At 31.9% G+C, this 27,131-nt stretch overlaps 2 protein-coding genes across 4 annotated transcripts; both read right to left on the bottom strand.

The window, feature by feature from the left end:
* Nucleotides 1-8,297: 8,297 nt before the first annotated feature.
* Nucleotides 8,298-12,695, bottom strand: LOC112749372 (mitochondrial uncoupling protein 1). The gene is made up of 9 exons (XM_025797633.3): nt 12,487-12,695; nt 10,883-11,101; nt 10,713-10,791; nt 10,229-10,362; nt 10,042-10,140; nt 9,835-9,939; nt 9,415-9,489; nt 9,176-9,262; nt 8,298-8,672 (listed from the first exon to the last, which is right to left on the bottom strand). The coding sequence occupies exons 1-9, from the start codon at nt 12,568-12,570 to the stop codon at nt 8,637-8,639; spliced, it is 918 nt and encodes a 305-aa protein (XP_025653418.1). The 5' UTR covers nt 12,571-12,695; the 3' UTR covers nt 8,298-8,636.
* Nucleotides 12,696-22,816: 10,121 nt separating this feature from the next.
* LOC112749345 (uncharacterized) lies at nt 22,817-26,715 on the bottom strand. 3 transcript variants are annotated; one of them, XR_011873533.1, is made up of 3 exons: nt 25,900-26,715; nt 25,491-25,605; nt 22,817-23,003 (listed from the first exon to the last, which is right to left on the bottom strand). XR_011873533.1 is itself a non-coding variant. In XM_025797603.3 (2 exons), the coding sequence occupies exons 1-2, from the start codon at nt 26,464-26,466 to the stop codon at nt 22,959-22,961; spliced, it is 612 nt and encodes a 203-aa protein (XP_025653388.1). In that variant the 5' UTR covers nt 26,467-26,712; the 3' UTR covers nt 22,817-22,958. The 3 variants fall into 3 exon arrangements, 1 of the variants encoding a protein (XP_025653388.1); XR_011873534.1 differs by having other exon boundaries at nt 25,491-25,826; nt 25,900-26,690; XM_025797603.3 differs by lacking the exon at nt 25,491-25,605 and having other exon boundaries at nt 25,900-26,712.
* Between the last annotated feature and the right edge of the window lie 416 nt (nt 26,716-27,131).

Genomic DNA, 27,131 nt, shown 5'->3' with positions numbered 1-27,131 from the left:
CTCATAAATAATTCAAGCATCTTGATGATAAACTCTATAGGTTTTGCTAGTTGTGGAGTAAACAACAAAAATACTTTTATAAGCCTTTAGATCAAATTTTTTTAAAATTTTTTTGGTGTTTAAAACGAAACACTTACATCCAAAATATGAAAGTAATTCAGATTTGGTAGATTTTCTTTCCAAAGCTCATAAAGGATTTTCTTCAAAAATTTTCTAATGATTGTTCTATTTAAAATGTAGCAAGTCGTGTTCACGGCTTCAACCCAAAGAAATTTAGGAACTTCACTTTTACTAACATGGCCCTAGCCATTTTTTAAAGACTTTTATTTCTCCTTTTCACAACACCATTTTGTTGGGGTGTTCTTGGATAAGAGAAGTTGTGTGAAATTCCTAATTTATCACAAAAAGATTCAAAAAATTGATTTTCAAACTCTTTACCATGATCACTTCTAATTGAAGCTATTTTCAAATCTTTTTCATTTAAAATTCTTTTGCTAAAAGTCTCAAAGGCTGAAAAAATAGTATTTTTATGAGCAAAAAATAGAACCCAACCAAATTTTGTATAATCATCCACAATAACTAAGTCATATTGTTTAGAGTTAAGTACTTTTTCGTACCTAAGGTTTCGGATCAAAATCAAAATCGTTCTCGACCTTTTTTTCGTATTAAAATCATCCTCAACGTTACAAAACGTTATAAAATTGTCATTTTGTCCATAAATGATATTTTTCGGACAATTTTGCCCTTAAACAAAAATAAAAAAGTCCTCCTTACCCTCACCACCAACTTTTGCGTCATCATCATCATCATCCTCTCTACGCATCTCTCTCCCTCTCCCTCTCCCTCTCCCTCTCCCTCTCTCTTTCCTCATTGCCATCACCACTGCCATCATAACCATCACACCTTCTTTCTATCTATTACTTGTTCATCATCCTAAATTACTATCACCCACCCACAAACTAAATTCAGCAACAACAACAACCAAATTCAGCAACAGCAACACACTTTCAACAACAGCAACAACAAAATGAATCAACAACAACATCCACAAAATAAATCAACAGAAATTTCAGATTTAACAACAACTCAACAATCATCAACTGCAACTTCAAATCCAAAATCAGCAACAACAGACATTAAAAAAATTAAAAAAAGAAATGATGTTTATGTTCTTCAAAAATAAAAAAAGGAAGAACGAAAAGAGGAGGAAGGAAGTGATGGTGCGAGAACCTACTGCCATCAACCTCTAGCCGCCGCCGCTCTCAGTGCGCCGGTTCTACCCTCCTTCTTCCTCCCCTTCTTTTCTTATTCCTCTTCTTTCCAACTGCCACCCACCGTCGCCGTCCGTTGAAAGCCAGCAGCCACTACAAGCGCCGCCTCTCCCTTTCCAGAATACGTCACAGCGCCTCTATGTTGAGGGATTTGAAGTTGAAGACGATGAACTCGAAGATGCTTCTATCGATCCCACCACTCTCCTTTCTCCACCTTCCCAACCTCTTACAACTGACCTCACTCCTCGTACCCCCATCGATCCCTAACTCGATCCCAAACTCGCACCCTCTGATCTCCCGAAACTGCCATCCACCACCTTCGATTTCTGGATAAGGATGAATTCGAAGGCCTCCCATCGAACACCCCTCCTCTGATCACAATACTTCCCACTCCAATTCTACTTTTCCTCTCACTCATCCCGACGCCAAGCCTCCTAGGGTTCTTTTTCTCTCTCAACTTTAAATGCTCTCTGCCTCTTTTGTTTTTTATTTTTATTTTTTAATTTTTTTTAGAAGTAATTTGGTGAGGGAGAGTAGGAGTCTAGGAGAAAGAAAGAGAGAAAGAGACTCGGTGATAATGATGAAGGGGGTTGGGGATTAGTGGGGAAGGGGAGGTTTTTTTAGGGAAAAATCGTCTAAAAAATATTTATGGACAAAAGGACGATTTTATAACATTTTGTACTGTTGATGATGATTTTAATACGAAAAAAAGGTCAGGGACGATTTTGATTTTGACCCAAGACCTTAGGGACGAAAACAGTACTTAACCCTATTGTTTACCTCCTAAACTTTGAGTTCTAGTTGGACCAAAAAGATCAATATGTAGCAATTCAAGGGATCTTTTAGCAAAAATGTCTTCCTTAAATTTAAATGAACTTTTGGTTTGTTTTTTTATTTGACAAGCATCACAAATGATGTCTCTGTTAAACATGATTTTAAGAAGACCTTTCACTAAATTCTTTTTTACTAGCTTGTTGATTTGATACATACTAGCATGATCCAATCTTTTATGCCACAAACAACACTTATCACATCTTTTTTAAGTTCATCTAAAGTGAGACCATACACATTATCACATTGTTTTGCCACAAACAACACTTCATTAGATTTTTCATTCACAACAATGCATTCTAATCTTTTGAAAATTACTAAAAAATCATGATCACATAATTGGCTAATACTCAAAAGATTGTGTTTCAACCCATCAATCAAGAAAACATTTTCAATGAAGGTAGATAGATCATTACCAACTTTTTCAATAGCAATGATTTTTCCTTTACCGTCATCCTCGAAAGTCGCAAATCCTCCATCATACTTGTTGAATTTGAAAAAGAATGTTGACTTTCCCGTCATGTGCCTAGAACGTCTGCTATCCAAGTACCACATGTCTTTCTTCTTCTTGGATGCTAGACAAATCTCATCTCATTGATCATGACCAGCCATAAAACAAATTTGTGCTTCATATTCAGAATCTTCATCTTCATCAGAATCATTCTCTAAGTCCTTCCATGAGACCATAAGCATTTTCTTTTTTTTTCTTTCTTTGCCTTATCCTCTCTCTTGAGTTTAGGACAGTTAAACTTGAAGTGTTCTGCCTCGTTACAGTGATGATAGATGACTTTGCTTAGATCCTTCTTTTGTTTCTTTGAACTTGATCCATTGCTCTTGTCTTTACTCTTCGTTAGTCTTCTCAATCTCCTAGCAAGAAATACAATTTCATCATCTGAAAAACTATCATTAGAATCATCATCTAATGACTCAATCCTTGATTATAGGGTCACTTCTTTTCTCTTTGTGTCTTGGTTGGTGTGTGTGGTTTTATATGCAAGAAGTTTTTCTCTCAACTGATCATAGGTTAAAGGACTCAGGTTATTATTCTCGGGCACAACAGTAGCTTTTATTTTTCACTCTTTTATAAGACTTCTAAAGATTTTTCTCACAAGAGTTTGTTCAGTGTGGGTCATAGTCATAGCATTCAAGTTGTTTACGATGATTGAAAATCTCTCAAACATCTCATTAATGGTTTCTCCAACTTTCATAGAAAATATCTCATATTCTTTTCGCAATATATCTATCCTTATTTCTTTGACTTATTTGGTATCTTCGTGAGTGACTTGGAGTTTATCCCAAATATCTTTTGCTGTCTTGCATCTAGATACCTTCCGATATTCTTCGAAACTAATAGCACAATACATCAAGTTAACGGCTTTGATATTTAACTCTACTTTCTTCTTGTCTTCTTCATTCCATTCGGTTTCTTCTTTTGAAGTCACCACTCCTTTCGCACTTGTCATGGTAGGAACTTGAGGACCATTCACAATGATCTTCCATATATTGTAGTCAATGGATTGAATAAAGATCGGCATTCTTTTCTTCTAGTAGGTATAGTTCTTCCCATTGAAGAAAAGAGGTTTGTTATTTGATTGACCCTCAATAAGAGTGTATGCTATAGCATTTGCACCCAAGTTGTTAGCCATTGGATCTTTCCTCCAAGCTATGAAGCTTGATCTTTAAGGACCAAGCTCTGATACCAATTGAAGGTTCTTGATGGCCTAGAAAACGGGAGTTGAATCTATAACTTTCTTTTAATCTTGAATAATAAGTCCTCAAATAAGAAAATAAAACTTTGCTTCTATTTAGACTGAGAGATTAATTACGCAAGAGACAATTTTATTCTGTCTCATAAATTATGAAAACAGAATCAGAGCAGAGAAGAAGAAGATGACTCAGCCATGTATCCTGGTTCAGTTACTTTGTGCAATGTAACCTACATCCAATCTCCACCACAATAATGGTGAAATTTTTACTATCTTTTCAAGTATTAATACATACACCAATTTTCAAGGATTCAACCTAATCCTATCAGGGACAAACAAAGCTTCAACATAAGCTTGATTTTGCTAGGTTACTTGCTAGACTCTCAACACACTAAGTGCTTATCCAACTTAGCAAGGGATACCTTACAAGTACATGATACAAAATAGAAATACAATCTAAAGAGATAAGACATAAATCTTGGCTTTTCTCTTCAAGTACCTTTCTTTGCCTTTTCTCTCAATAGCTTTCTCTTAATGCCTCACTTATATGCCTTCTACCACTAAATAGAAACAAAGAAAGATACAACATACAATCAGAATATTCAGCAATAAACCATGAAGGAGATGATCTTGCATAGCTTTGATGCTATAAGATGAAATGGATTTAGCACTCTCAAGTGTAGTTCTTCATTTTGGTAGGATATTTCTTTGATACAGAAAAATTATCGAAAATGTTGAACTATTATAGAGAAGCTCTCAATGAAACTCAAATCTTAGTTCACTCTCCTTACTTGCCAACTGAAGTCATTTTTCTTTTTGTATTGAGGTCCAGTTTGGATAAACAACTTGATTAAGTTCCTTTTGAAAAAATAGCTTAAACAATAAATAACTATATTAAAAGTAGCTTATAAATAAGTTATTTTGTATTTGGGTTTTTAGTTCTAAAAGTGCTTATTTTAAAAGAAATGTGATAAAAGTTTTTTATTATGAGAGAAGTCGTTTTTTTAAACTTCTCTATAAGTTCCTAAATAGCTTCTTAGAAGGCTGTATTTGGTTTTGAAAATTGCACCAGACATTAATACTACTACTTTTCATAAGTCAAAAATTCAAAAAAATTATTTTTGAAACTTTTCAAACGCCCCTGAGTCCTATAGCTAGCTCTAAGGTTTTTTAGAACTAAGTCAACTTCTTGAATCTTGAGCTAGCTGATGTCTTTTTTTTTTCTTTTTCTTCAATCAGACCAGAAAATTAGGGGTTTGAAATCAGAGTTAAGCAATGCAACTTCATTGGTAATAGATCCTCAATGGGTTTGATAAATCAAAATCATCAACCTTGTGCTTTGGCCTCAAGTTTCAATATTAGTCATTGAGATCACAGCAGAGTAAAGTAGCTACCATAGTACCACGTTCTTCATATTACTCGAAATGGTTGTGGAAAGGAAAGGAGAAATCAGCAAATAATTGACTTGCATGTTAATGAAAATATTTTACCTTTTCTCTTTTGATTATACTTAATTTGTGCATGTTGATTTTGATTTAACCCAACTTTCTTGATTTGCTTTCCTTTCTTCTCATTTGGTGCTTAATAAAAAAGTGAAGCATCTTTTTCTTCTTTGATGCTTAGCGAAAAAGTGAACTTTTCTTTCTTCTTTGTGCATTATCCGAACCACTAGAGCTCCGCCCTTAGTTATATGCTTTTCCTTTTATGAGAACAATAAACTGGATTAGCTTGATGATGCATGATGGCTTTGATTATCCACTTACTGATTTGTTGTCCAATTTGTAATTTATTGGACTGCACCATTACTTTGAGTCTGCAATACTAATCCAAGGATCAAATCCAATTATATTTTTAACCCAACCAAAAACAATGTTTATCATCATCATTAATTTTATTGTTTCCTAAACTCAACAAATTTAAATATAAAAAAATCCCATCATATACGCATGAAGCAAAATTTTTATTATTATTATTTTTGTCTTTTTTTAACATAAGCATAAAAAAGAATTTTTAGTCTACAAATTTATATTCTAAAACATAATTTTAACTTTAAATTAGATAAATAAACCTAAAATCTAATGAATGCAATAAAAAAGAACAGTCAAAATATGAAAAAATGATGAAAAAAGGAGTTTTGTTGGTCACACTAGCTGCTTGGATTGTGTTTGAAAGATCTGGTTATACTCTTTTGTCACTTGTTTTCAATATTCTTCTCCTCATTGTCATTCTTTTTCTTTGGGACAAATCAGCAGCAATTCTACAGTAACTTGACTTGAATATTCTTTCTTATTATTTTTGTTATATATAGTTTATTACTTACTCAACGATAGAAGAGAGTGGAGAATGATATCACTCATAAATATGAAAAAGAACTAATAAAAAACAATCAATAGAACAAACTCTCAATGTCTGTGGGACTTGAACTCTATACTGTGCCACATAGCATCAATGACTCTTTTTAGTATTCAAATTCTTTCTGTGTGTTGTTTCGAACTTGAGTATGTTGGAATGTTGAACTTGAAATATATAATTATATATAGATCATTGGTTCTAATTCAGGTCATTTTTTTTTATCTAGAATTATTAATGTTATCCTTTAAAATTGTGGATGCTGGATTATATTGATGGGTGCTGCTACATTAACCTATGGCCATTGCAACTGTGAAATTGAAGCCTAGTTATCAGTGTTGATAATAATGTCTGTTAGGAAAATATTTTTCAACTTCTATAAGTATTTACTCCATGCCAACACCTGGTTTACCATTTCAATTTTAATATGGTCTCCACTTCAATTAAAATCTTGTTTCTACCCTTAGATCTTGTTTGTGTCCCATAAACACCAGATGTTCAAATAACACTATTCATCAGTCTGTTGGAGCAAATGATTCTTCATTTGAATCTATAGTCCTGTTCAATCAATTCAAATGAGTTGGTTTGATGAAATATGCTAAATTGACAGCCATTTCAAAGTCTAAATTGGTGTGTTATTTAACAATTGATGGGAGAGGTAATAACCAAGGTGATCATTTTGCTATGTTTCAGGTCTCTATATTGTTGTGTTTACAGTACCAGCACTATATGAATGATATGAAGATAACATAGATAGACATGTCTTGAAGTGCTATAGAAAATTGTGCCAATTGTATGTGAAAATCAATGAGGAATATGTCATCAGAGTCCAACATTATATTTTAGAGAAGCAAAAGCTGAGCTGAGTTTGTTCCTTCAAAATGCATTGTGATAAGAGTTTTATTACCCTTCCAATCTGAGATTTTGATTGTGGGTTATGGGGATTGTGGTGAGTGGTGACTTTTTCCCACTTTTTTTTTATTTCTTTTTATTTTTGCATTTTCCATCTTCATTGTTGGGAAATTTTTGGTTGGTATATAATGTCGGAACATTTTTGTTAGATTGGTGCATGTAACTCCACAGCGTATTTTCTCTTCTTATTAGATTAACCAAGAAAAGTATAGATGTGGTTGCCAGATCAAAATTTGTCACTTGCCATTATTAACATGTAATATAGTTGGAGCCAGAATCAGATTGAACATGCTTTTTCTGTCTCTCTCGTTTTTTGTCTGAGTCAATCACATGTAGAATCATGCAAACGTACATGAATAATAAAATAATAACAGCAAATGTAGATAAATTTGTAAGTTATTTTGGTATATGAAAATTGAAAAGTAACTAGCCTTTTTTTTCCTTACAGTATCTCTTGGTATAACAAAATAAAGATGAATCTGTTGTATATTTCAGGGGTGCACATGGGTCGGGTGAAGTCGGGTTGGATGAGACCCAGATCCGACCCGAAATACACACCTAATCTATTTATCCGACCCTAAATCCGATGAAACCAATATACTTTCGGGCCACAATTATACCGAGTGAAAACCGGGCCGTTAACATTACATTACGTTGATACCTTCTTGTAAGCTAGCATGTAAAAATATCCAAATTTCCAAGACTCCAACCATTATTTAACATGATAAAATTCACTTAGAAAAATATAACAAAAACTAACCCTTCTTTAAAATTAAAGCATAACCACAATCAATACTAAAGCAAAACCACAATCAATACTAATATTGTCTAATAATACCAAATATTTAAATCAATACAAATAACACAATATTATGCATTAGTCTAAAATCTTATGTATTCTAAACATAAAACATTAACTTATAGTCTTATAATGACTAAAAACACAAAATATTAAGGTTTACAATACTTATATTACACATAAGAATAATCATGATCCATCACTAATAACACAAAATATTAATTGTGTATGATGATCGGGCCACTGGGCCGACTTTGGGTGACCCAAGTTATGGCCCGGACCCAACCCGAAATAATGACCGGATTTATTTTTGAGACCCTTACTCGTCTCTAAATCCGATGAAATCACACCAAATTAGCTTCTAAAGTGTTCGGGATCGGGTTGGGCCGGGTCTGTACACCCCTAGTATATTTGAACTCTATTTAAAGATTTACCATTAAACTAACCCAAATTAATTAAAGTAACTAGTTTTATAACCATACTCTTTTGTATCGGATTTGGGCTTCAGCCCTTTATTTGTTCACAGAAAAAAAAAATGGAAAAAACAATGAAACAACACACAATCTGAAAATCATTTGGAACTGATATTACGTTGAGGTTTTTTGTTTCCCTTCTAATAACTATTATCTTTCTACATATATCTTCTTGTTTAACCGCATCATAGGTAGCAAATTATGGAGAGATGACCCTCTATTTTCAATAAACTCCATTGCATTTGGCAGTCACAAACAGTTCCCTTGGAAAATTCTCCACGTAAATTGGTTGTGTTCAGGTTGACTCTAAACGCCCAACGATCTTCTTAGTCTGTGGCGAGAAGGAATAAAAATTCAAAAAATGACAGAGACATCCATATTATAACATCTACAGAAGCTTGACTCCATTACTCGCTACATTAAATTAAAATATCACAATCTGAAGAATGTGACGGTATAAAACTTCTAGATTGGTAGTGCACAAAATTAATAATCCAGATGCATAACACTGGCATATACGAGATTTTCCAATTTATAGTACCAAAAGGAGAAACCCTTGGGTGTCAGTAATTTTAGTATATCATTTGATCAGTACAAATACTAAATTGTCTTTAACAAATAAATTTTAATAATTCATGTGTACAAACTCTGAAAAATGTAACTGCAAACTGTATTGATTCATGTATGCAAAATTCTGGTACAAATCATATGCTTATTGTGTGCAAATATGAGTGCAAATTATTGCTAGATAATATTTGTTGGCCATGTAATATTGCTCATTAAGACTCAGGAGTTAGGAGCCATGAAACATAAATAAATGAAGTGTTAACTTACTTGTTCTAAGGTTAGAAACATGATTACGTTCCAAGATCCTAACCGTCCAAAATTTGGGATGAAGCCTTTATAAAAGGCAAAAGGTCCCTAGAAAACATCAGATTCCAAAGTCCATTATCAATTAATTCTGATAAAACAACCTTTTGACATTGTATTTCCTTGTGAGCTTGTGAGCAGAGCAAAAAGATGCTAAGTTGTTCATTGAAGAGCAAAATGGAAAGTTCAGAAAGGAAACATACATCGTTCTTCAATGTCTTGAGGAAACAATCAAGGGTGCTTTTGTAACTAGAATCTCCCATCATTCTTGACTTAACCTGCATAAATGTAATAAAGAGTATAAATAAATGTAGATATTCATTAATATATAACGTTATATTTACACTTTTTAAATTCCCAAAACACAAAGCGAGGTTAAACACCCCGCAAAAAGTTTTACCAATTCGCCTCTTAGAATTATCAAAACAAAATTATTAATAAACTCTATTTGTTTACTAATGTCTATTTTGAATCTTAGTTCATCTCAGGTAAGCAGAAAAAAATTCATAATTCATAATCAAATTGTAAATCAATTATTTTACACCCTAATACAAATTAAAGGACAGAACGTGTTTTCCATATTAACTATAGATACTATGAGTGAATGAACATTGATAAATTACCACGTCAACTGGGGATCCAATACAAACAGCAAAAAACCCTGCCCCTAGACCAGAAAGGAGATGAGTTACAACATTATCAGAGAAGCCTGGCAATTTCAAAATCGTCTGCATTATTTCGGAAAGAAAAAAAAAAAGTCATTTAAAAATAATAAAGGAAGAAAAAAATCCTTGCTCCAAAATGGAAAACTCCATTAAATTTCGTGTAACCTGTTTCACTTGATCATAGCTGGCCAGTTCGGCAGCGTTGATAATAGCATTTCTGGCTATATTGGGGCCAAGACCAGTCCAAAGGGCTGCAATTCCTTCCTGTTGATAGATACCAGTTTAGACAGAAATAATCATGAACTGAAATACATCTATCTCTTTAATAAACATGCAAGTTGAATTCAAATACCTGTTTTACAATTGTAGAATATGCATTTAAAGATCCAGAGTAACGCCTTGGCACACCAGGAGGCAATTTTCCTTCTGCTTGAAGTCTAACTTTAACAAGATCTGTTGGATTCGCTACTGCAATTGCCACAGCACCTATTGGATGGCAGTACATATAGAAAGAACTCATTATTAGGTTGTTTGCATTGAATATGCTAGAAATGAATAGCACAAGTTGCTGCTAGAAAAGACAACAATCCATGTAGTTTTTAATGTAGAAGGGACAACGATCTGTGGAAAGACCGCATCCAATGTGTGTAATGTCGGCGGCTATCCTGATAATTACATCAGTGGCTAATTCCACAATTTTAACGCGTCACCTTGAGATTTAATATAGAAGTGAAATAAGAAAAAAGGTAATTGTAACTATTTATGTCCTTCTGTCAGTTTAAACTTTTGGAACAAGTGATTTCATGATACTAGTAATGTTCAACATTTGGCTTTACCGGTTGTTAATGCAGCAAGAATTTTTTTGGGCAATGGAACATCTCCGACATGATCCTTTCCGACATATAAAGTCTTAACCTGTTTTGAAAAAAGTTATTACACCATCATAATCATATAACATAGCAAATCATAACACGAACTAGTTTCAGAGATTAGCTGTAAAACTCACAGGATCATACAACCCAATTCTTAAACCTCCATACAAACATTGACGATGTAGCCCCGGGACAATGCCCTTCCAGAGTGCTGCAAGACCTTCTTCCCTAGCAATGGTCGCAACAGTCCCCATCATACCCTTATATTTAGGCGTCGTCACCACATTGGCACCTAAAGCTTGTTTTTGAAGCTGAAGCCTAACTTTGGCAGTGTCCAAGGGAATAGTGCACGCCTATTTCATCCAAGAATTCAGTGGTAAAAATTTCAGAAACAAATTCAAATTTGGCCAGAGCAGAATACTTACAAACACAGCATGATGTGAACAGAAGATGGGAATAACATGAGAAATCAGAATTGAACATACAAGCAGAACAAAATTAGTACGAAATGAAGAGTGTAAAACACATTCTAAAATCAATCTAAGGATCATCACCCTTAACTAGTTTCACATACATTGCTACATAATGCTGAATTCTTAGTTAACATAATATAAAACACTTAATCATCACCCAGTTTCCTGCTCTACGATCATAAATGTTTTTTTAACAGATAATAGTAGACTCGGTTAGCTTCTAAGAAAAAAATTTTATTTTGAGTTATATTTTTTAAAAATCTTATAAAAAAGTAAAAGTAATTTTATGTTTGGATATTTTATGTAAAATGATTTTTTTATTTATCAATTATATTTGGGTATAATAATATAAAAGTTTTTATTGTGTAAAAAACATCTTCTTTATTTTTTTAAAAAAAAGATCTTTTAAAAAGATATAAATTGTAACTTCTCAAAAAACATATTTTTTAATTTTTCTAATATTTTTATTTTTATTACTAAAAATTTAACAAATCCGGTAAAAATAAAAAAATCTTTTCTTGTTAAAAAAATATTTTTTTATCAACTTAGTAGTGCCATGATATAATATCAGCATTTTCTAATGGAAAAGTATAGGGTACCAACATATTATCTGCCAACTTCTGCCAAATCTTATTTATATTTGTGTTTCATGGAAGTGTGTTCGTAGATGTGTCTAATAATTAATATATTTCAAATACATATATAAAGAGACACATCCAGAAAATATATCTATAAAGACATTTCTATTAAACACAGTTATAAAAAAGACATTTTTATTAGACACATCTACGAACACATTTCCATAAAACACAATTATAAATAAGAATTGGCAGAAGTTGGCAGATATGTAACGTAGCAGAACCGTTAATTACTAAAAGAAAAAGGCAAATAAAAAGAACAAGAAGGCTATGCAGAGTTCACAGACTTCACTCAAACTCGGACTATTACTAAACAATCATACTACACCAAATTCAGCTAGAGTGTAAACTACATATCAAAATATAAAATATATACTAAAAAATAGCTAACCTATACTTATATTCATACACAAATATATGATACTTGATTTAGTGATTGAATTTTAGGTGGACATAGTATTTTATATTCGAAAAGCTTTTGGCTTTTTCACATGATCATCATATATATGATAGCCACGAACCAAAGACCAACGCTTGGATGTGTAAGATAATTTCATAATTCAAGACTTGTTATACATTTAACGAGTCAACTAATCAGCTCGAGAGAAATGAAGAAGAGAGAATGACCTCAGCGAAACATGCAGAGAAAGCACTGGTGGCGAAGGTTCCAGCGATGGAGATGTCAGGTTTGGAGTTGCCACCAGCTACCATTCTTTCCTTTCAATTCAGAATTCGAAGAACAAGTGTTGGGGAAAGGATAGCGAAGGTTTTGCGTTTGCGTTTGGAAATTGAGAACTATGCTGTGGCTGTCTCTATCATCCATTTATACACATCAAAGTGTTTGGTGTTGTTGCTTTCTGAATCCTCATTTCATTGTCTCTTGTTTCCTTTTCCTTTTGCTTTCTGCCTCTGCTTCTCATTTTTTTGAAAACAAAATTCTCGTTATGCTTTCAAAAACAATATTTAGTTATTGTTGTTTTCCTTATTGAGGACCTGTCGAGCTCTGTTTTCGCGTTTGTCTAGGAGTTATTAAGTTTTGATAAAAAAATATTTTTATTTTTTAATATATTTAATAAATTTTTAATAATAAAAGTAAAATTTAAAAAATATATTTTTTATATAAAAAATAACATTATTATATCTAAATATAATTAATAAATAAAAAATATTTTTGTATAAAATATTTAAATATAAAATTATTTTTATTTTCTAAATTTTCTTTTAAAAAATAATTTAAAAAAAATCTTAAAAATTTACCGAAACCAACTCTTAATTTACTTTATTAAAGTGTGGAGTTTATCTTTGTTTCTTAACACTGCTTTGGTTGACAATAATGGTAAGCTTATAGATTTAGGATTGTATAACGGAATTTATTCAAGCTGAGTCAAAGTGAAAATTTATAAATTAAACTATGTTGTGATCAGGATGGATGAGAATGGATGTCTATTTATAGGCGACTCAATTTTTTTATATTGAAAAGAACAAATTTTTAAGACAAATTCAAATTAATTAAGTTTGAAAAAAAAGCTTATTACATGTATAAATAAGAAAGCCATGCTTGAAACAATACACTCCAAAACAGCAACAAATACTTTTCTTCTTTATACATTGTTAGTAAATATTATATGGAATCATTTCTATGTATTGAGATAATTATATTGACAAATATTAACAATAAAGTTATCTATTTATGCCTTTTTATTTTATATCTATTTTTTCCTATTCCTTAATTATTTATTTTACAACACATTATCAGTACGAGACTCTGATCAAAATTTAAGAAGACTCAGGTATTAAATTTTCATTATGTCAAAGTTTTCTCATCTTGAATTTAATGCTTTTGATATATTTAAAAATAACTACTTATCATGAATACTAGATGCCAAATTTCATTTTGATTCAATGGATCTTGGAAATATCATTAAGGTTGAAAATAATACATCTCAGAAGGATAAAGCCAAAGTCATGATCTTCCTCTATTGCCATATTGACGAAAGATTGAAAAATGAATATCTCATGCTAAAAGATCCTGCAGATCTATGAAAAAACCTTAAAAAAAGGTATAATCATCAAAAGATAGTGACACTTTCTCAAGTCCGATATAAGTGGATGCACGTCTACAGGATTTTAAATTCATAAATAAATACAATTCAGCAATGTTCTGAATTAGATCACGAATGAAATTATGTGGGAAAAAAATAACTGATAATGACATATTAGAGAAAACTTTTTCGACCTTCCATGCCTCGAATATGCTCTTGCAGAAGTAGTATCGAGAAAAAGAATTTAAAAAATATTTTGAGCTAATTTCTTGCCTTCTTATTATTGAGCATAACAATGAATTGCTTTTAAGAAATCATGAAATGCGCCCAACTGGCGCCGTTCCATTTCCTGAAGCAAATGCGATAAATCATAATCCCAGAAGAAGTAAATGGCAAGATTTTGGTAACAAGAAAAATTATAGAAGGAAAAAAAAATTATGTTCATAAGAAAGGATCTCACCAGAAGTGGGATAAAAAAAGAAATAATGGGTAAAATAAATCAATAGAGGATAAATATTTCTGTTGTGGTGGAAAGGGTCATTGGTCACGTACCTGTCGTATCCCAAGGCACTTAGTTGATCTTTATCAAGCATCTTTGAAAAAGGATGACAAATGAAAGGAAACAAATTTTGTTTCAAAGGATCTTGTTGAAAATTACACCACTGATTATGAAGTATCTGATTTCTTTGAGAATTCTAAAGGAAATGTTAGTCATTTGATCAATGATGGAAAAGTTTAATATGTGAGTTTATTAAAGTACTCATGTGAATAAATAATGTAAGAAACTTCTTGTTAAGTTTTATTCCATATGTATTTGAATTTTAAGTATAATGCATATAAATAATGTTTAATAAAATATCTTTGTTTATAAATTTCAAAATTACTAAATGTGTTAAGTTCTAAAATAATAATAATAATAAAATTTTTAGTATATGATACTATGTACAGTACTTCTTAAAAAAATAATTTCAATCAAGAATACAATTTTACTACGCATATATTTTTACTCATTTTATTATTATTTGTCTTTGAAGAAAATGACAAGAACATATAATGATATTTTTCTTATGAATAGTGCAAGTTCGTATATCATTCTCATAGGTAATATATATTTTACACATCTTGTACTAAAAGAAGAACCATTATTAGCTCAGGTAATGAGATAGAAGGCTCCGAAAGAGCTATAATTTTATTTTTTAGAAGAACAAAATTTATAATAAATAATACACTCTTGTCTACTAAGTTTCTAAGGAAATGGATATCATATTAAAACAATGAATGAGAAAAATCATGAATACTTATGTATCATAACTTATGATTTAAATAAAAAGGTTATATTAGAAAAGTTACCATCACTTTTATCTGTATTATATTATACTAAAATTAGTGCAATCGAATCACATGCCATTGTAAACCAGAAGTTTACTAACTCAAATGAATTTATAGTCTAACATGATCGATTGGGTCATTTTGGAACAACTATGATGTAGAAAATTATGAAAATTCTCATGGACATTCACTAAAAAACCAGAAAATTCTTAAATCTAGTGAATTTTGTTGTGTTGCATGTTCTTAGGGAAAGCTAATTTTAAAGCCATCACCAATAAAGATTGGATTTGAATCTCCTGAATTTCTAGAAATGATTCAAGGTGATATATGTGGACCTATTCATCCACCATATGGATCTTTTAGATATTTTATGGTCCTAATAGATGCATCTTCGAGATGATCGCATGTGTGCTTATTGTCTTCTCGCAACCTAGCGTTTGTGAGATTACTTGCTCAAATTATTCGATTAAAAGCACAGATTCCAGAAAATCCAATGAAAGCAATTCATCTTGATAATGCTGGTAAATTTACTTCCCAAGCTTTTTGTGCTTATTGTATGGCTAACGAAATAAGTGTTAAACATCCAGTAACTTATGTTCACATACAAAATGGGTTAGCAGAATCACTTATTAAACACCTCCAATTAATTGTTAGACCTTTACTTATGAGAACAAATCTCCCAACCTCTATTTGGGGCATGCAATTTTACATGCTACAGCACTTATTCGTTTGAGACTAACAAATTACCATCAATTTTCTCCTATGTAATTAGTTTTTGGCCAGCAACCAAATATTTTTTATTTGAGGATATTTGGGTGTGCGATATATGTCACAATTGCCCCACCTTCTCGCACCAAAATGGGACCCCAAAGAAAATTGAGAATTTATGTGGGTTATGATTCTCCCTTTATAGTGAAGTATCTTGAGATGCAAATAGGAGATGTGTTTAAAGCTCGATTACAGATTGTCATTTTGATGAATCAAAATTTCCAACATTAGGGGGAGAGAATAAGCTTATTGAAAAGGAACTTAATTGGAATGCATCATCTTTGATACATTTAGATCCTCGATCAGGGCAATGTGAACTAGAAGTTCAAAATATTATACATTTACAAATAATAACAAATGAATTGCCTGATGCATTTGCTAATACGAAAAGGATAACTAAATCCTATATACCAGTTGAAAATACTCCAATTCGAATTGATGTTCCAGTCGAACAAATGGCCACCGAAACAAATTTACATCAAAAACGTAGTAGACCTGTCAGTTCCAAAGACAAAAATCTTCGAAAAAGAAAATAAGTAAATATTATTCCCGTTGAAAAGGATAGAGACATGATAAAGACACCTGTAATTATCCAAAATTCTGATATAGTTTTGACGTTAGAAGATGTTCAAGTACTTGAAAATTCCAAAAATTGTGAAAATGATGAGATCTCGATAAATTCTATCTTTATAGAAGAAAAATAAAACTGAAATAAAACAATTGTCAATGAAATATTTGGATATGATGTGGCATTACATATCATGTATGAAAGTAAGGATCTTGAGCAAAGAACAGTCGAAAAATATCAACAAATGAGTGATTGGCCAAAATGGAAAGAAGCTATGAAGGCTGAGTTAGACTCACTTGCAAAATGTGAAGTCTTTGGACTTGTAGTCCGTACACCAGAAAATGTAAAACCTGTTGGATACAGATAGGTATTTGTGAGAAAATGAAATAAGAAAAATGAAGTTGTATGCTACAAAACTTGACTTGTGGCACAAAGTTTCTCACAAAGGCCCGGTATAGATTATGAAGAAATATATTCGCCTATAGTAGATGCAATCACATTGCGTTATTTGGTCAGTTTATCTGCATATCATAAACTACATATACATCTAATGGATATGGTGACAACCTATTTATACGGATCATTAGATCGTGATATCTATATGAAAGTTCCTAAAGGACTAAAGATATCGAAGCCATCCAATGAATATTCACAGGAGTTATACTCATTCAAATTGCAAAAATCTTTATATGGTCTAAAGTAATCTAAACGAATGTGGTATAATTGTCTTACTGAGTATCTAGCCAAAAATAGATTCAAGAATGATGATATCTGTCCATGTGTTTTCATAAAAAAATCTGTATCTAGATTCATTATAATTGATGTGTACGTTGATGATTTAAATATCATTGGCCCCTGAAAAGATTCCAATAATTATAAAATCTCTAAAAGAAGAGTTTGAGATGAAAGATCTTGGAAAAATTAAATTTTATCTTGGTCTACAGATCGAGCATACAAAAAATAGGATCTTTATTCATCAAACAACATACACAGAAAAGATGTTGAAGAGATTTTATATGGATAAGTCACATCTATTGAGTACCTTAATGATTGTAAAGTCTTTGAATGTGGAAAAAGGATCAATTCTATCATAAAGAAGAAAATGAAGATATCTTTGGTCTTGAAATATTATATCTTAGTGTCATTGGAATGCTAATATATTTTGCTAATAATACACCACCTGACATATTATTTGCTGTGAATTTACTAGTAAGGTATAGTTCATCTCCAACTAGAAGACATTGGAATGGAATCAAACAAATCTTTTGATATTTTCATGGAACAGTTGATATGGGACTGTTTTATCCATATGAATCCAAGTCACAATTAGTTGGATATGCAGATGTAGGATACTTGTTTGATCCACACAAAGGAAGATTTCAAACAGAAAACCTATTCACATATGGTGATATAGTTATATCATGGAGGTTCATGAAACAGACGATAGCAGCAACCTCCTTTAATCATGCTAAAATACTAGCGATACATGAAACAAATCACGAGTATTTTTGGCTCAAGAGTTTGATCCAATATATTCTGTCATCATGTGGACTGATTGATCATAAGATAGCTCCAACTGTCTTGTTTGAAGATAATACAGTATGGATTGCTCAACTTAAAGGTGGATATATCAAAGGTGATAGAACAAAGTATATTTCTCCAAAATTCTTCTTCACTCATGACCTTCAAAATCAAGGAACAATTGATGTCCAACAGATCCGCTCAAGCGATAATCTAACAGATTTATTTACAAAGTCACTTCCAGAATCCTCCTTTGAAAAATTGGTACATCAGATTGGGATGCGCCGATTTCAAGATATTAAATAATGTCGACAATAGGGGAAGACTGTACTCTTTTTCTTGGTCAGGTTTTTATCCCTATTAAATTTTTCTTGACAATATTTTAATGAGGCAGTTCTCACCACAATATTGTATTATTTTTCCTTTATTAAAGTCTTTTTCATATTGGATTTTTCTTTAGTAAGGTATTAACGAGGCATAATTCTAAATGGACATCCAAGGAAGAATATTGTAACAAGGATGGAGAAGGATGGATGCCCATTTATGGGTGGCTCAATTTTTCTATGCTGAAAAGAACAAGTTCTCACGACAAATTCAAATTAATTAAGTTTGAAAAAGGAAGGCTTGTTACATGTATAAATAGAAAAGCCACGCTTAAAATAATACACTCAGAAACAACTAAGGGTGTTCGCAGTGCGGTTTGGTTCGATTTTAAGGAAAAAAGCCATCTAATTCGAACGTTTAATTTATGTGCGGTGCGGTTTGGATTGGATGAACATTTTTTAGAAATTCGATCTGATCTGATCACAAGCAGTTTGGATCAGTTTGGATTTGCGTTTTTTTAAATAAAAAATTAAATACATATAACAAGTCTTAACATCAAATTTTAAATAATTAAGAATGATATAACAAGTCTTAACAATATCTTAAAAAGCCAACGATAACATAACAATAGAAATAAAATTATAGGTTAGTTAAAATAAATAAATAAATAACATTTTGAACATAAAATATTTATTAAATAATAATAATAATATATAAATAATAGAAAAATGTATAACAAATTGAACATGTTATAAGTATAATAGTAAATATAATAATAAAATAATAATATTATACCACATTGTACAGTTTGGATTTGATTGGATCGGTTATGAAAAGTAGATCCGAAATCCGATCCAATCCAACGGTTTGCAAAAAAAAAAAAAAATAGAATCCAATCAAATCTGAATTAGTGCGATTTTAATTGATTTTCAGTTTGAATTAGATTGAATGAGCGGTTTAGTTTAGATCAATTTAAATTTAAACACTCTATAAACAACAACAAATACTTTTTTACTTCTGTATACATTGCTAGTATTTTTCTCTTTTTCTTTTATAAATACGTTGTTATATATATATTAGTAAATATATATGAAATCATTTCTATCCTATGGAGATAATTATATTAGTGAATATTAATAATAAAATTATTTATTTACGTTTTTTATTTTAAATTTATATATTTTTTATTATTTATTTATTTCTTTCACAACAAACTAGTGTATTCTAGTGTATTCTAGACGGAAAAAGACAGACATCACCAGAAGAAACACATGGAAGCAACATAAAGAACATGGCATCCACATGGACCATTTGGCAAGGAAGCTTGCAAACACTAAAATTGATAGTTTGATACACATAATGTCACATTTGTTACGTATATAAAAAGACTCAGGAGCGATACATTTTCCTCTTTTTTTAGTTGTAAAATTTTATTTCATTAATATTAAAAAATATAATAACTTTATTATAATAGAAAAAAATATATTATTTATAAGGTATAACTAACATGTCTTAAATATTTTTAATAAAAAAAATTTAATTTATAAGTTCAACATGTATTCTTAAGACATAAAATAGAAAAATTCTTATTTTTAATATATAAAAAAATAATGCATATAATATCATACATTTGGGACAATAATGAACAGAAAGCAGCAACACATTACTTACGCACTACGAAGTAGATATATTTTTTAAATTGTCATGTTCGCGTGTCAGGTATATTTTAGATATAATATTTATTCGAAATTTGTTTAAGCTTTTTATATTTAACTATATCTTAATAAAAATACAAAATATATTTCTAAACACATTTAGATATATTTAAATATTATCACGTATCAATCATGTCTAACTTTATTTTTAACCTATATTTTTAAAATAAGATCAGAAATATAATATATATCATTTATTAACATATAAAATTATTTTAAATATTTTATATAATTAAAAAAATATTTAAAATATTAAAATATTATTATAATTTTTTAAAAAGATATTTTATATTATTATATATATATATATATTATAAAAAATTAAAATTCGTGTGTTAATATTCGTATCATAGGCACATCATATCAAAGTTTTTCTTAAAAGTAAAGGAAAGAAATCAACTCTGATATTTTTTTATCTTTTTAGATTGCCACATTTGGTACTTTCTTTATATGGGGAGCAATATATATAAGTACACAAGAATTGTATTGAATTATTTCATTTAACTTCAAATAGTATACTGATATTAGTTTGTGAACTTTATATTGAAATAACCCATATAGTATATTAATGAGTAAAGTATTGTTTTTGTCCTCAACGTTTGGACAAAGTTCTAAAGTTGTTTTTAACGTTCCAATCGTCCTATTTAAGTCCCTAACGTTTCAAAACTGACTCAATGTTGTCCTGCTGTTAGGAATCCGTTAACAGAATTGACGGCGGGACAAAATTGAGACGATTTGAAACGTTAAGGACTTAAATAGGACGAAAACGTTGGGGACAAAAATAATACATAGAAATAAATTTTAATTTTATCCTTCAATAATATCAATTTTTTACTGTACATAGTATTCAATTATTTTTTAATCACATCTAAGTAAATTACATTTAATCACATTACTTTTATTCTAAATAAATTTATTTTTTTATAATTTTACACTTAAAGTAATATCATTTTTTTATAAATAAATAAATTTTACACTTTTATTCTAAATAAATAATGTAATGTGATTAAAATAAAAGTGTATAATTATAAAAAAAATTTATAAGTAATGTGATTAAGTAATGAAAGTAAAATTACATTATTAGAATAAAATTATAAAATTTATATATTTTCAAAAAAATTATATTACTTAAAACGTAAAACTAGAAAAAAATTAATTTATTTATAATGAAAGTGCAGAATTGTTAAAAAAATTTATAAGTAATGTGATTAAATAATGAAAGTAAAATTACATTATTTAGAATAAAAGTGTAAAATTCATTTATTTATAAAAAAATTATATTACTTTAAGTGTAAAATTATAAAAAAAATAGTTTATTTAGAATGAAAGTGACGTGATTAACTGTAATTCACTTAGATGTGATTAAAAAATAATTGAATACTATGTACAGTAAAAAATTGATATTATTGAAGGATAAAATTAAAATTTATTTCCATGTATTATTTTTGTCTCCAACGTTTTTGTCCTATTTAAGTCTCTAACATTTCAAAATCGTCTCAGTTTTGTCCCGCCATCAATTTTATTAACGGATCTCTAACGGCAGGACAACATTGAGTCAATTTTAAAACGTTAGGGACTTAAATAGAACGATTGAAATGTTAGGGACAATTTTGAGACTTATCCCAAACGTTGAGGACAAAAACGATATTTTACTCGTATATTAATATTAGTTTCTGAATTTTATCAATCGTACCTTTATGACAATGGTCAATGGCAGAGTTTGAAACAAAATTTGAGGGGGCCATAAATTTAACATAAAAATTTAATAATAATATTTATATCAAAATAAAATTTATAAATATAATTATTCTTTAAGTTTGTTATTAATAAAATAATAAATAAATAATTCTACAGATAAAAAATATAAAATAATTTATAATAGTACTTTTCGAGTTTTTAATGACTTAAAATCTTCAATAATTGAATCAGAACTAAACTTTTCAATAATTTCTTTCTCAATGTAAATAACCAACCTATCCGTAAGAAAGTCGTCCTCCATCTTGTTTCTTAACCTTGTCTTTATTATTTTCCTTGCTGAAAATGATCGCTCTGTGGTAGCTGTAGAAACTGGAAGAGTTAATATCAGACGAATCAATCTATCAATCAAGTAATACACTTTTGACTTTTTTTGTTTCTGCTAAATATCTACACAGTTCATGAATAGTTGACAAATTCTTCACTTTTGGATGCTGACGAACATCAAGAATAAAATGTTGAAACTGAAAAGGCAAATTAATCTTCTCTTGTTCAGTAAAGTCTTCGGGATAGTAGCTATCAACAAGAGTAGAAATCTTAGCAATGTCAAAATTTTTGTAAGCATTCTTAGGCATGAGAGTAGAGCTAAAATAATGCTCAACTGTAATATGATCTTTTTTTATCTTTTAATTTTGATATGTTGTGAAGTCAACAAAGGCCCACTCACCAAAAATTATTATGCAACAAAAGCATGAGATGGGAATTGAACATGGATACTTTAAGTTATAGTAAAGCATTTAATCTGTAACACCCTAACTACCAAAGCTCAGGCTTCCGACTACGCAACTCTGATAGCTCGGACATTATGACGACACTTATACTATTTAATACTAAAATATGAGCCTGTTTAAAACTTTAAACCGCAATACCGCTCCCAAAAATACTTTCGTTCGACAACATACATCCATAGATACCATATAACTTGCAAAAACTCATAAAGGATACATCCATATAGATACATATATTTATAAATAATATCACAAGCAGTATCCAATATAATTCCTATCCCTCTTACAGAATATCTCAAGATAAAGGCGAGGGTACAATAAATAATAATCTAAAGCAATGCAGAACATCTCAACAACAATTAAATAAACTCTTCGTGACTTCTGCGCCCACATCCTGAAAGGGGAAAAATGTAGGGGGTGAGAACATCATTCTCAAAAGGGTTCTCAGTAGAGGGTTTTTGGGAATTACTGTAATAGGATACGTGAAGATAAACCGTACCAGTGATTAATAACCGTCTTACGCCTCTTTTCAAAAACAACGATTTTCAATAAAAGTAAAGTCGGAAATCTTTTCTGAAAGAGGAACCATTCAATTCTCAACAATTCAAAAGCCTTTCAAAACGATTTATCTATGCTGAAACAAAATAGTCTTTCATATTTATTCCAAACCAGAAATACAAAACCAAAATCAACCATCGGTCCATCTCAATTCAACCACGGCCCTAGGCCCAAACAATCCAACCATCAACCAATCACCACAATCCAACAGAATCTCAGTAGCAAACACAAATAGAAAGATGCAAGCACAAACAAACAATTATTGCAAGTAGAACAATTAGCAGTTAATCACATAGGCAAACCAACTACAATATGCACACCCAAACAATGTCACATAGATGCATATGATGCATGCCTGTCCTAGTGGCTGATGATATCATCTGTCGGTTATATAGCCAATCCGACACGTCCTGGTAGCTAACCATGGACAGAAACACCCATCGCAGAGCAAATAGGTTTGAGCTACAACCCCATTGCTACTACCCGCTCAACCCAGAGCCAGTGGAATAATCATTACTGCGGCTACTACCCAAGCGGGTGTTTAAAAGCTCAACCTGGAGTGAGTGAAATCACCACTACTATCGCTACTACCCAGGCATCATAGTCTCTGACCTGGAGCAAGTGGGATGAACCACAACCCTTGCTACTACCCAGGTATCTCAAGCATATATTCATTCAGTGCCAGCCATGGATCAACATCCATCTCAACCATCCGGCTTAAATTCATAATTCATAGTTGGCCATACGGCCCATAACTCATTCGGCAATCAGCCATAAATCAATATCATACACAACCATTCCGGCTCACGGCTCAATCCAGAACCAGCCAATATTCATAATCATACACAGCCATTCCGGCTCACAACAAAACAGCACTTCCACCATTCAACATCATCAAGTTCATAAAATCGACATTTAAGCCATAAACCACTTTTCTCAAGCCATTTCACTTTGAAATCAAATTTTAACTCTTTTCAACCTTGGCTTTAAAGATCTCATTTCTCAAATCATCTCAGGCTCATAAGCCAAATTTACTCAAAGTGAGTTCCCTTTTTAAAACAAAGCCACTCTCGGCATTCTCTTTCCAAAACTTCCAAAACCATGGCAAGTTAAGGATTTATTTCAAATTATTCAAAATCATCCATCCAACAATGGAATTTTATAGCAAAAGTTTCTCGGCAGAGTCCCAAGTCTTTAAGGGAGAATAACATAACTCATTTCGCCAAGTTCATTTAGATTCATTAAAACCTTGGCTTCCTGATTTGAGTAATAAAATAGGATCTAAGCCAAACCGAGTCACGTAATCATTCACTTCTTTCAAATCCATTTTCTTTACTTAGGCAAAACCAACTTCAACCCCCATGATAAATTCTAGAATGTTTCAACGGTTCAAAATTGTTTTAGTCTTACAAGAATTTAGAATTCAAAGGGTACTTAAAACATTTCTCAAAACATTTCAAAATAAAACTTGTCAATAGACATTCAGGTTCTTTCAAAGTTATTGAAACTCCTCTAATTAAGACCTTCAAGTCAAATTCAAAGGCATTGCCCTTATCACATTTAAAACAGCTTTAAACATAAGTTTCATCTAAATAACTTTTTCCTGAAAGAGATACAATGCCTTTCTTAAGAAGCAAGACTAAATCACAATTTCCTCTTTAATAATTTATTTCAAAAGCATGAATCATCATTTTCTTGATAATTCAAATAAAAGAGTAGAAGTCTTTAACTCATCATTTTTCCAAACAACATTTTGATAAAGACTCGGATTTTATAGAAATTTCGGCAACATCTCCCCTAAAACTTGGACTTTTGCCACCCGGTTCGGGTCCCAACTAAACAATTCCTCAATCCTTTTCAACAGTCCAGAACCCAAAAATCAATTCAAAATCACGCTAAATCCAACAGTCGCCTCAATGGCATATCTCAAGGAAACCATTTTAAAATCAAATCAATATCATCTGATTTAACTCATTTCCAAAGCTTTAAAGAAACGGCTCATTTGTCCAAAACCAACTCAATTAAAGTAAACCCAGTTGAATTCAAAAGTGCATTCGACTTTTCACATCATCAAAATAATTGACTCAATTCAAACCAATCCTTAACGGATTAAACTCATATTTCAAATCTTTAAAGAATCAACTTCAAAACATTACATTTCACAAAGCCGCACAACAATTCAGCCAAACAAACATCCATAATCATTCGAGTCAATCAAATAATACATAAGGCATATACAATCACCAAATACACAATATCTCACATCAGTATCCATATGTAATAATTCCAGTACGTAAAACACAGTTTTTGGAAAGCCCCCTACCTCAAAATGCAAATTCCATAACCCAAAAGCCTCATCAAGTCCTTTCCGCCTCAAACCAAATTGATGGCAACCAAAACCTCAGCTCCAAGCCACTTTCGCAACAGTCTCAACAACTCTAATCGCAACATACAACAACCGAACTCAATCTTATATCAATTAACGCCACAAACCTCAGCGTGAGATAACAGAATAATAACGAAAGGGCTTTCAAATCGAAACGCTTATCGAACCGAAGGAGGAACGGCTGAACCGACACTGCGGCAGTCTCTGAGCCGGTTCAGTGGCAGCTCAGCAGTCACCTCAAGCGGCAGCGGCGACAAATTCTGATCATGACAACTAGAACCAACACGCAGTGACTATAATAACCTCGTAATTCAAAAAGGACCGAAACCTCAAATAAAATCCTTACCGGCAACTTTTTCGGCGACGGCAGAAGTAGCCGGAAACTCCGGCGGTGGTTCCGGTGGCCCCAAAACTCCGCGACAGCACCAGCCACCACGAGGACGGTGGCGGTGAGACCCCAACAACACCGGCGCGGCTCAACCACTCCTTCCCATCGATCTCCCTGTCTATCAAGCTTCTCTCTGATTGGACTTTGTCGGCGATGGCTCAGCAGGGACAAGTCCTCCGGCTCGTGCAGCGGCGCCGTTGGAGGACACAGAAGCAGTGGCGGTCTTCCCTGGGCGACAGTGGCGGCGCGACAGACTGGAGCAACGCAGCGGCAGCGAGCTTCGCTCGCGGCAAAGGGACGGCGTTTGGGCGGAGCGGCAACGGCGCGAACCCCCTTGCGAGACCTTCCTCCCCTCTCACGCACCAACCCTCTCGCTAGTTTCCTCTCCCGCCTCAATCCCGATCTGTGACGGGGACGAGCCCGCGAGTAACAGCGGCGGCCTCCACTGGGCAGAGATGGCAGGACCCGACGGCGGCAGTGGCGCCAGGCCGGCGACGCCCTTCCTTCCACTCCTTCCCTCTTCATGATCGCAAGGATGACGGTGGCGTGGTGTGAACATTGGCGGCGACGCGGCGTGGACACGGTGACCGGGCATGGCTGGCCGGTGAGCTACTCCCTGCCCGGTGCCCTTACTCCCTCCAGATCTCCCTCTCCCTTTCCCCCTTTTCGTTTTCTGCCTTCAATCTACAGCTGCTGCTGCTGTAGTATTAGGGAGTGTGTGTGTGTTTCAGGAAACTGGGTAACTGGGTAGGGTTTTAGGTTAGGGTTTTCATTTTTGAAAATTAGGGTTAGGGTTACTTTTGTAATTTCAAATAAAAGTAGGGGTAACATAGTAATTAGGAACAAATTTTAATCCAACAAAATTAATGTATAGAAATACTATTTACTCCTCAATTTTATAAATTATTTTCAATAAAATATCCAAATCAAATAATTAGGAATAATATGATTAAATCATTTATTTTCCTAAGTAGCAGTACTAATATTTAAAATATTAATTATTTAATCCAAACCATACAGAAATCCTTATTATTTCACCACTATCAACTTTATAATCAATATATAGAAAATAATCCAATAATTATAAAATTGGATAATAATCATAACTCACCTCAAATTCAATAAATCAAAACTTGCCTTAATTATCTTTAATAAAATAATTTCTGAAATTAAAGCTATAAATAAACATA

The sequence above is a fragment of the Arachis hypogaea genome, chromosome 2, assembly GCF_003086295.3.
Source record: "Arachis hypogaea cultivar Tifrunner chromosome 2, arahy.Tifrunner.gnm2.J5K5, whole genome shotgun sequence".
Taxonomy (NCBI): Eukaryota; Viridiplantae; Streptophyta; class Magnoliopsida; order Fabales; family Fabaceae; genus Arachis; species Arachis hypogaea.
Note: the sequence above shows the minus strand (reverse complement) of the source record. Positions and strands in the feature narration are given on the sequence as shown.

Excerpts from the sequence above, each read along its gene's own strand:
- LOC112749372 (XM_025797633.3), bottom strand. The coding sequence starts at position 12,570 with ATGGTAGCTGGTGGCAACTCCAAACCTGACATCTCCATCGCTGGAACC. Across the intron at positions 10,792-10,882 it reads GAATTGGGTTGTATGATCCT|GTTAAGACTTTATATGTCGG; the intron begins GTGAGTTTTACA and ends TTTTCAAAACAG. Across the intron at positions 9,490-9,834 it reads TTGGATCCCCAGTTGACGTG|GTTAAGTCAAGAATGATGGG; the intron begins GTAATTTATCAA and ends ACATTTATGCAG.
- LOC112749345 (XM_025797603.3), bottom strand. The coding sequence starts at position 26,466 with ATGAAGAGGGAAGGAGTGGAAGGAAGGGCGTCGCCGGCCTGGCGCCAC. Across the intron at positions 23,004-25,899 it reads CGTCGCCGAAAAAGTTGCCG|GATGTGGGCGCAGAAGTCAC; the intron begins GTAAGGATTTTA and ends TTCCCCTTTCAG.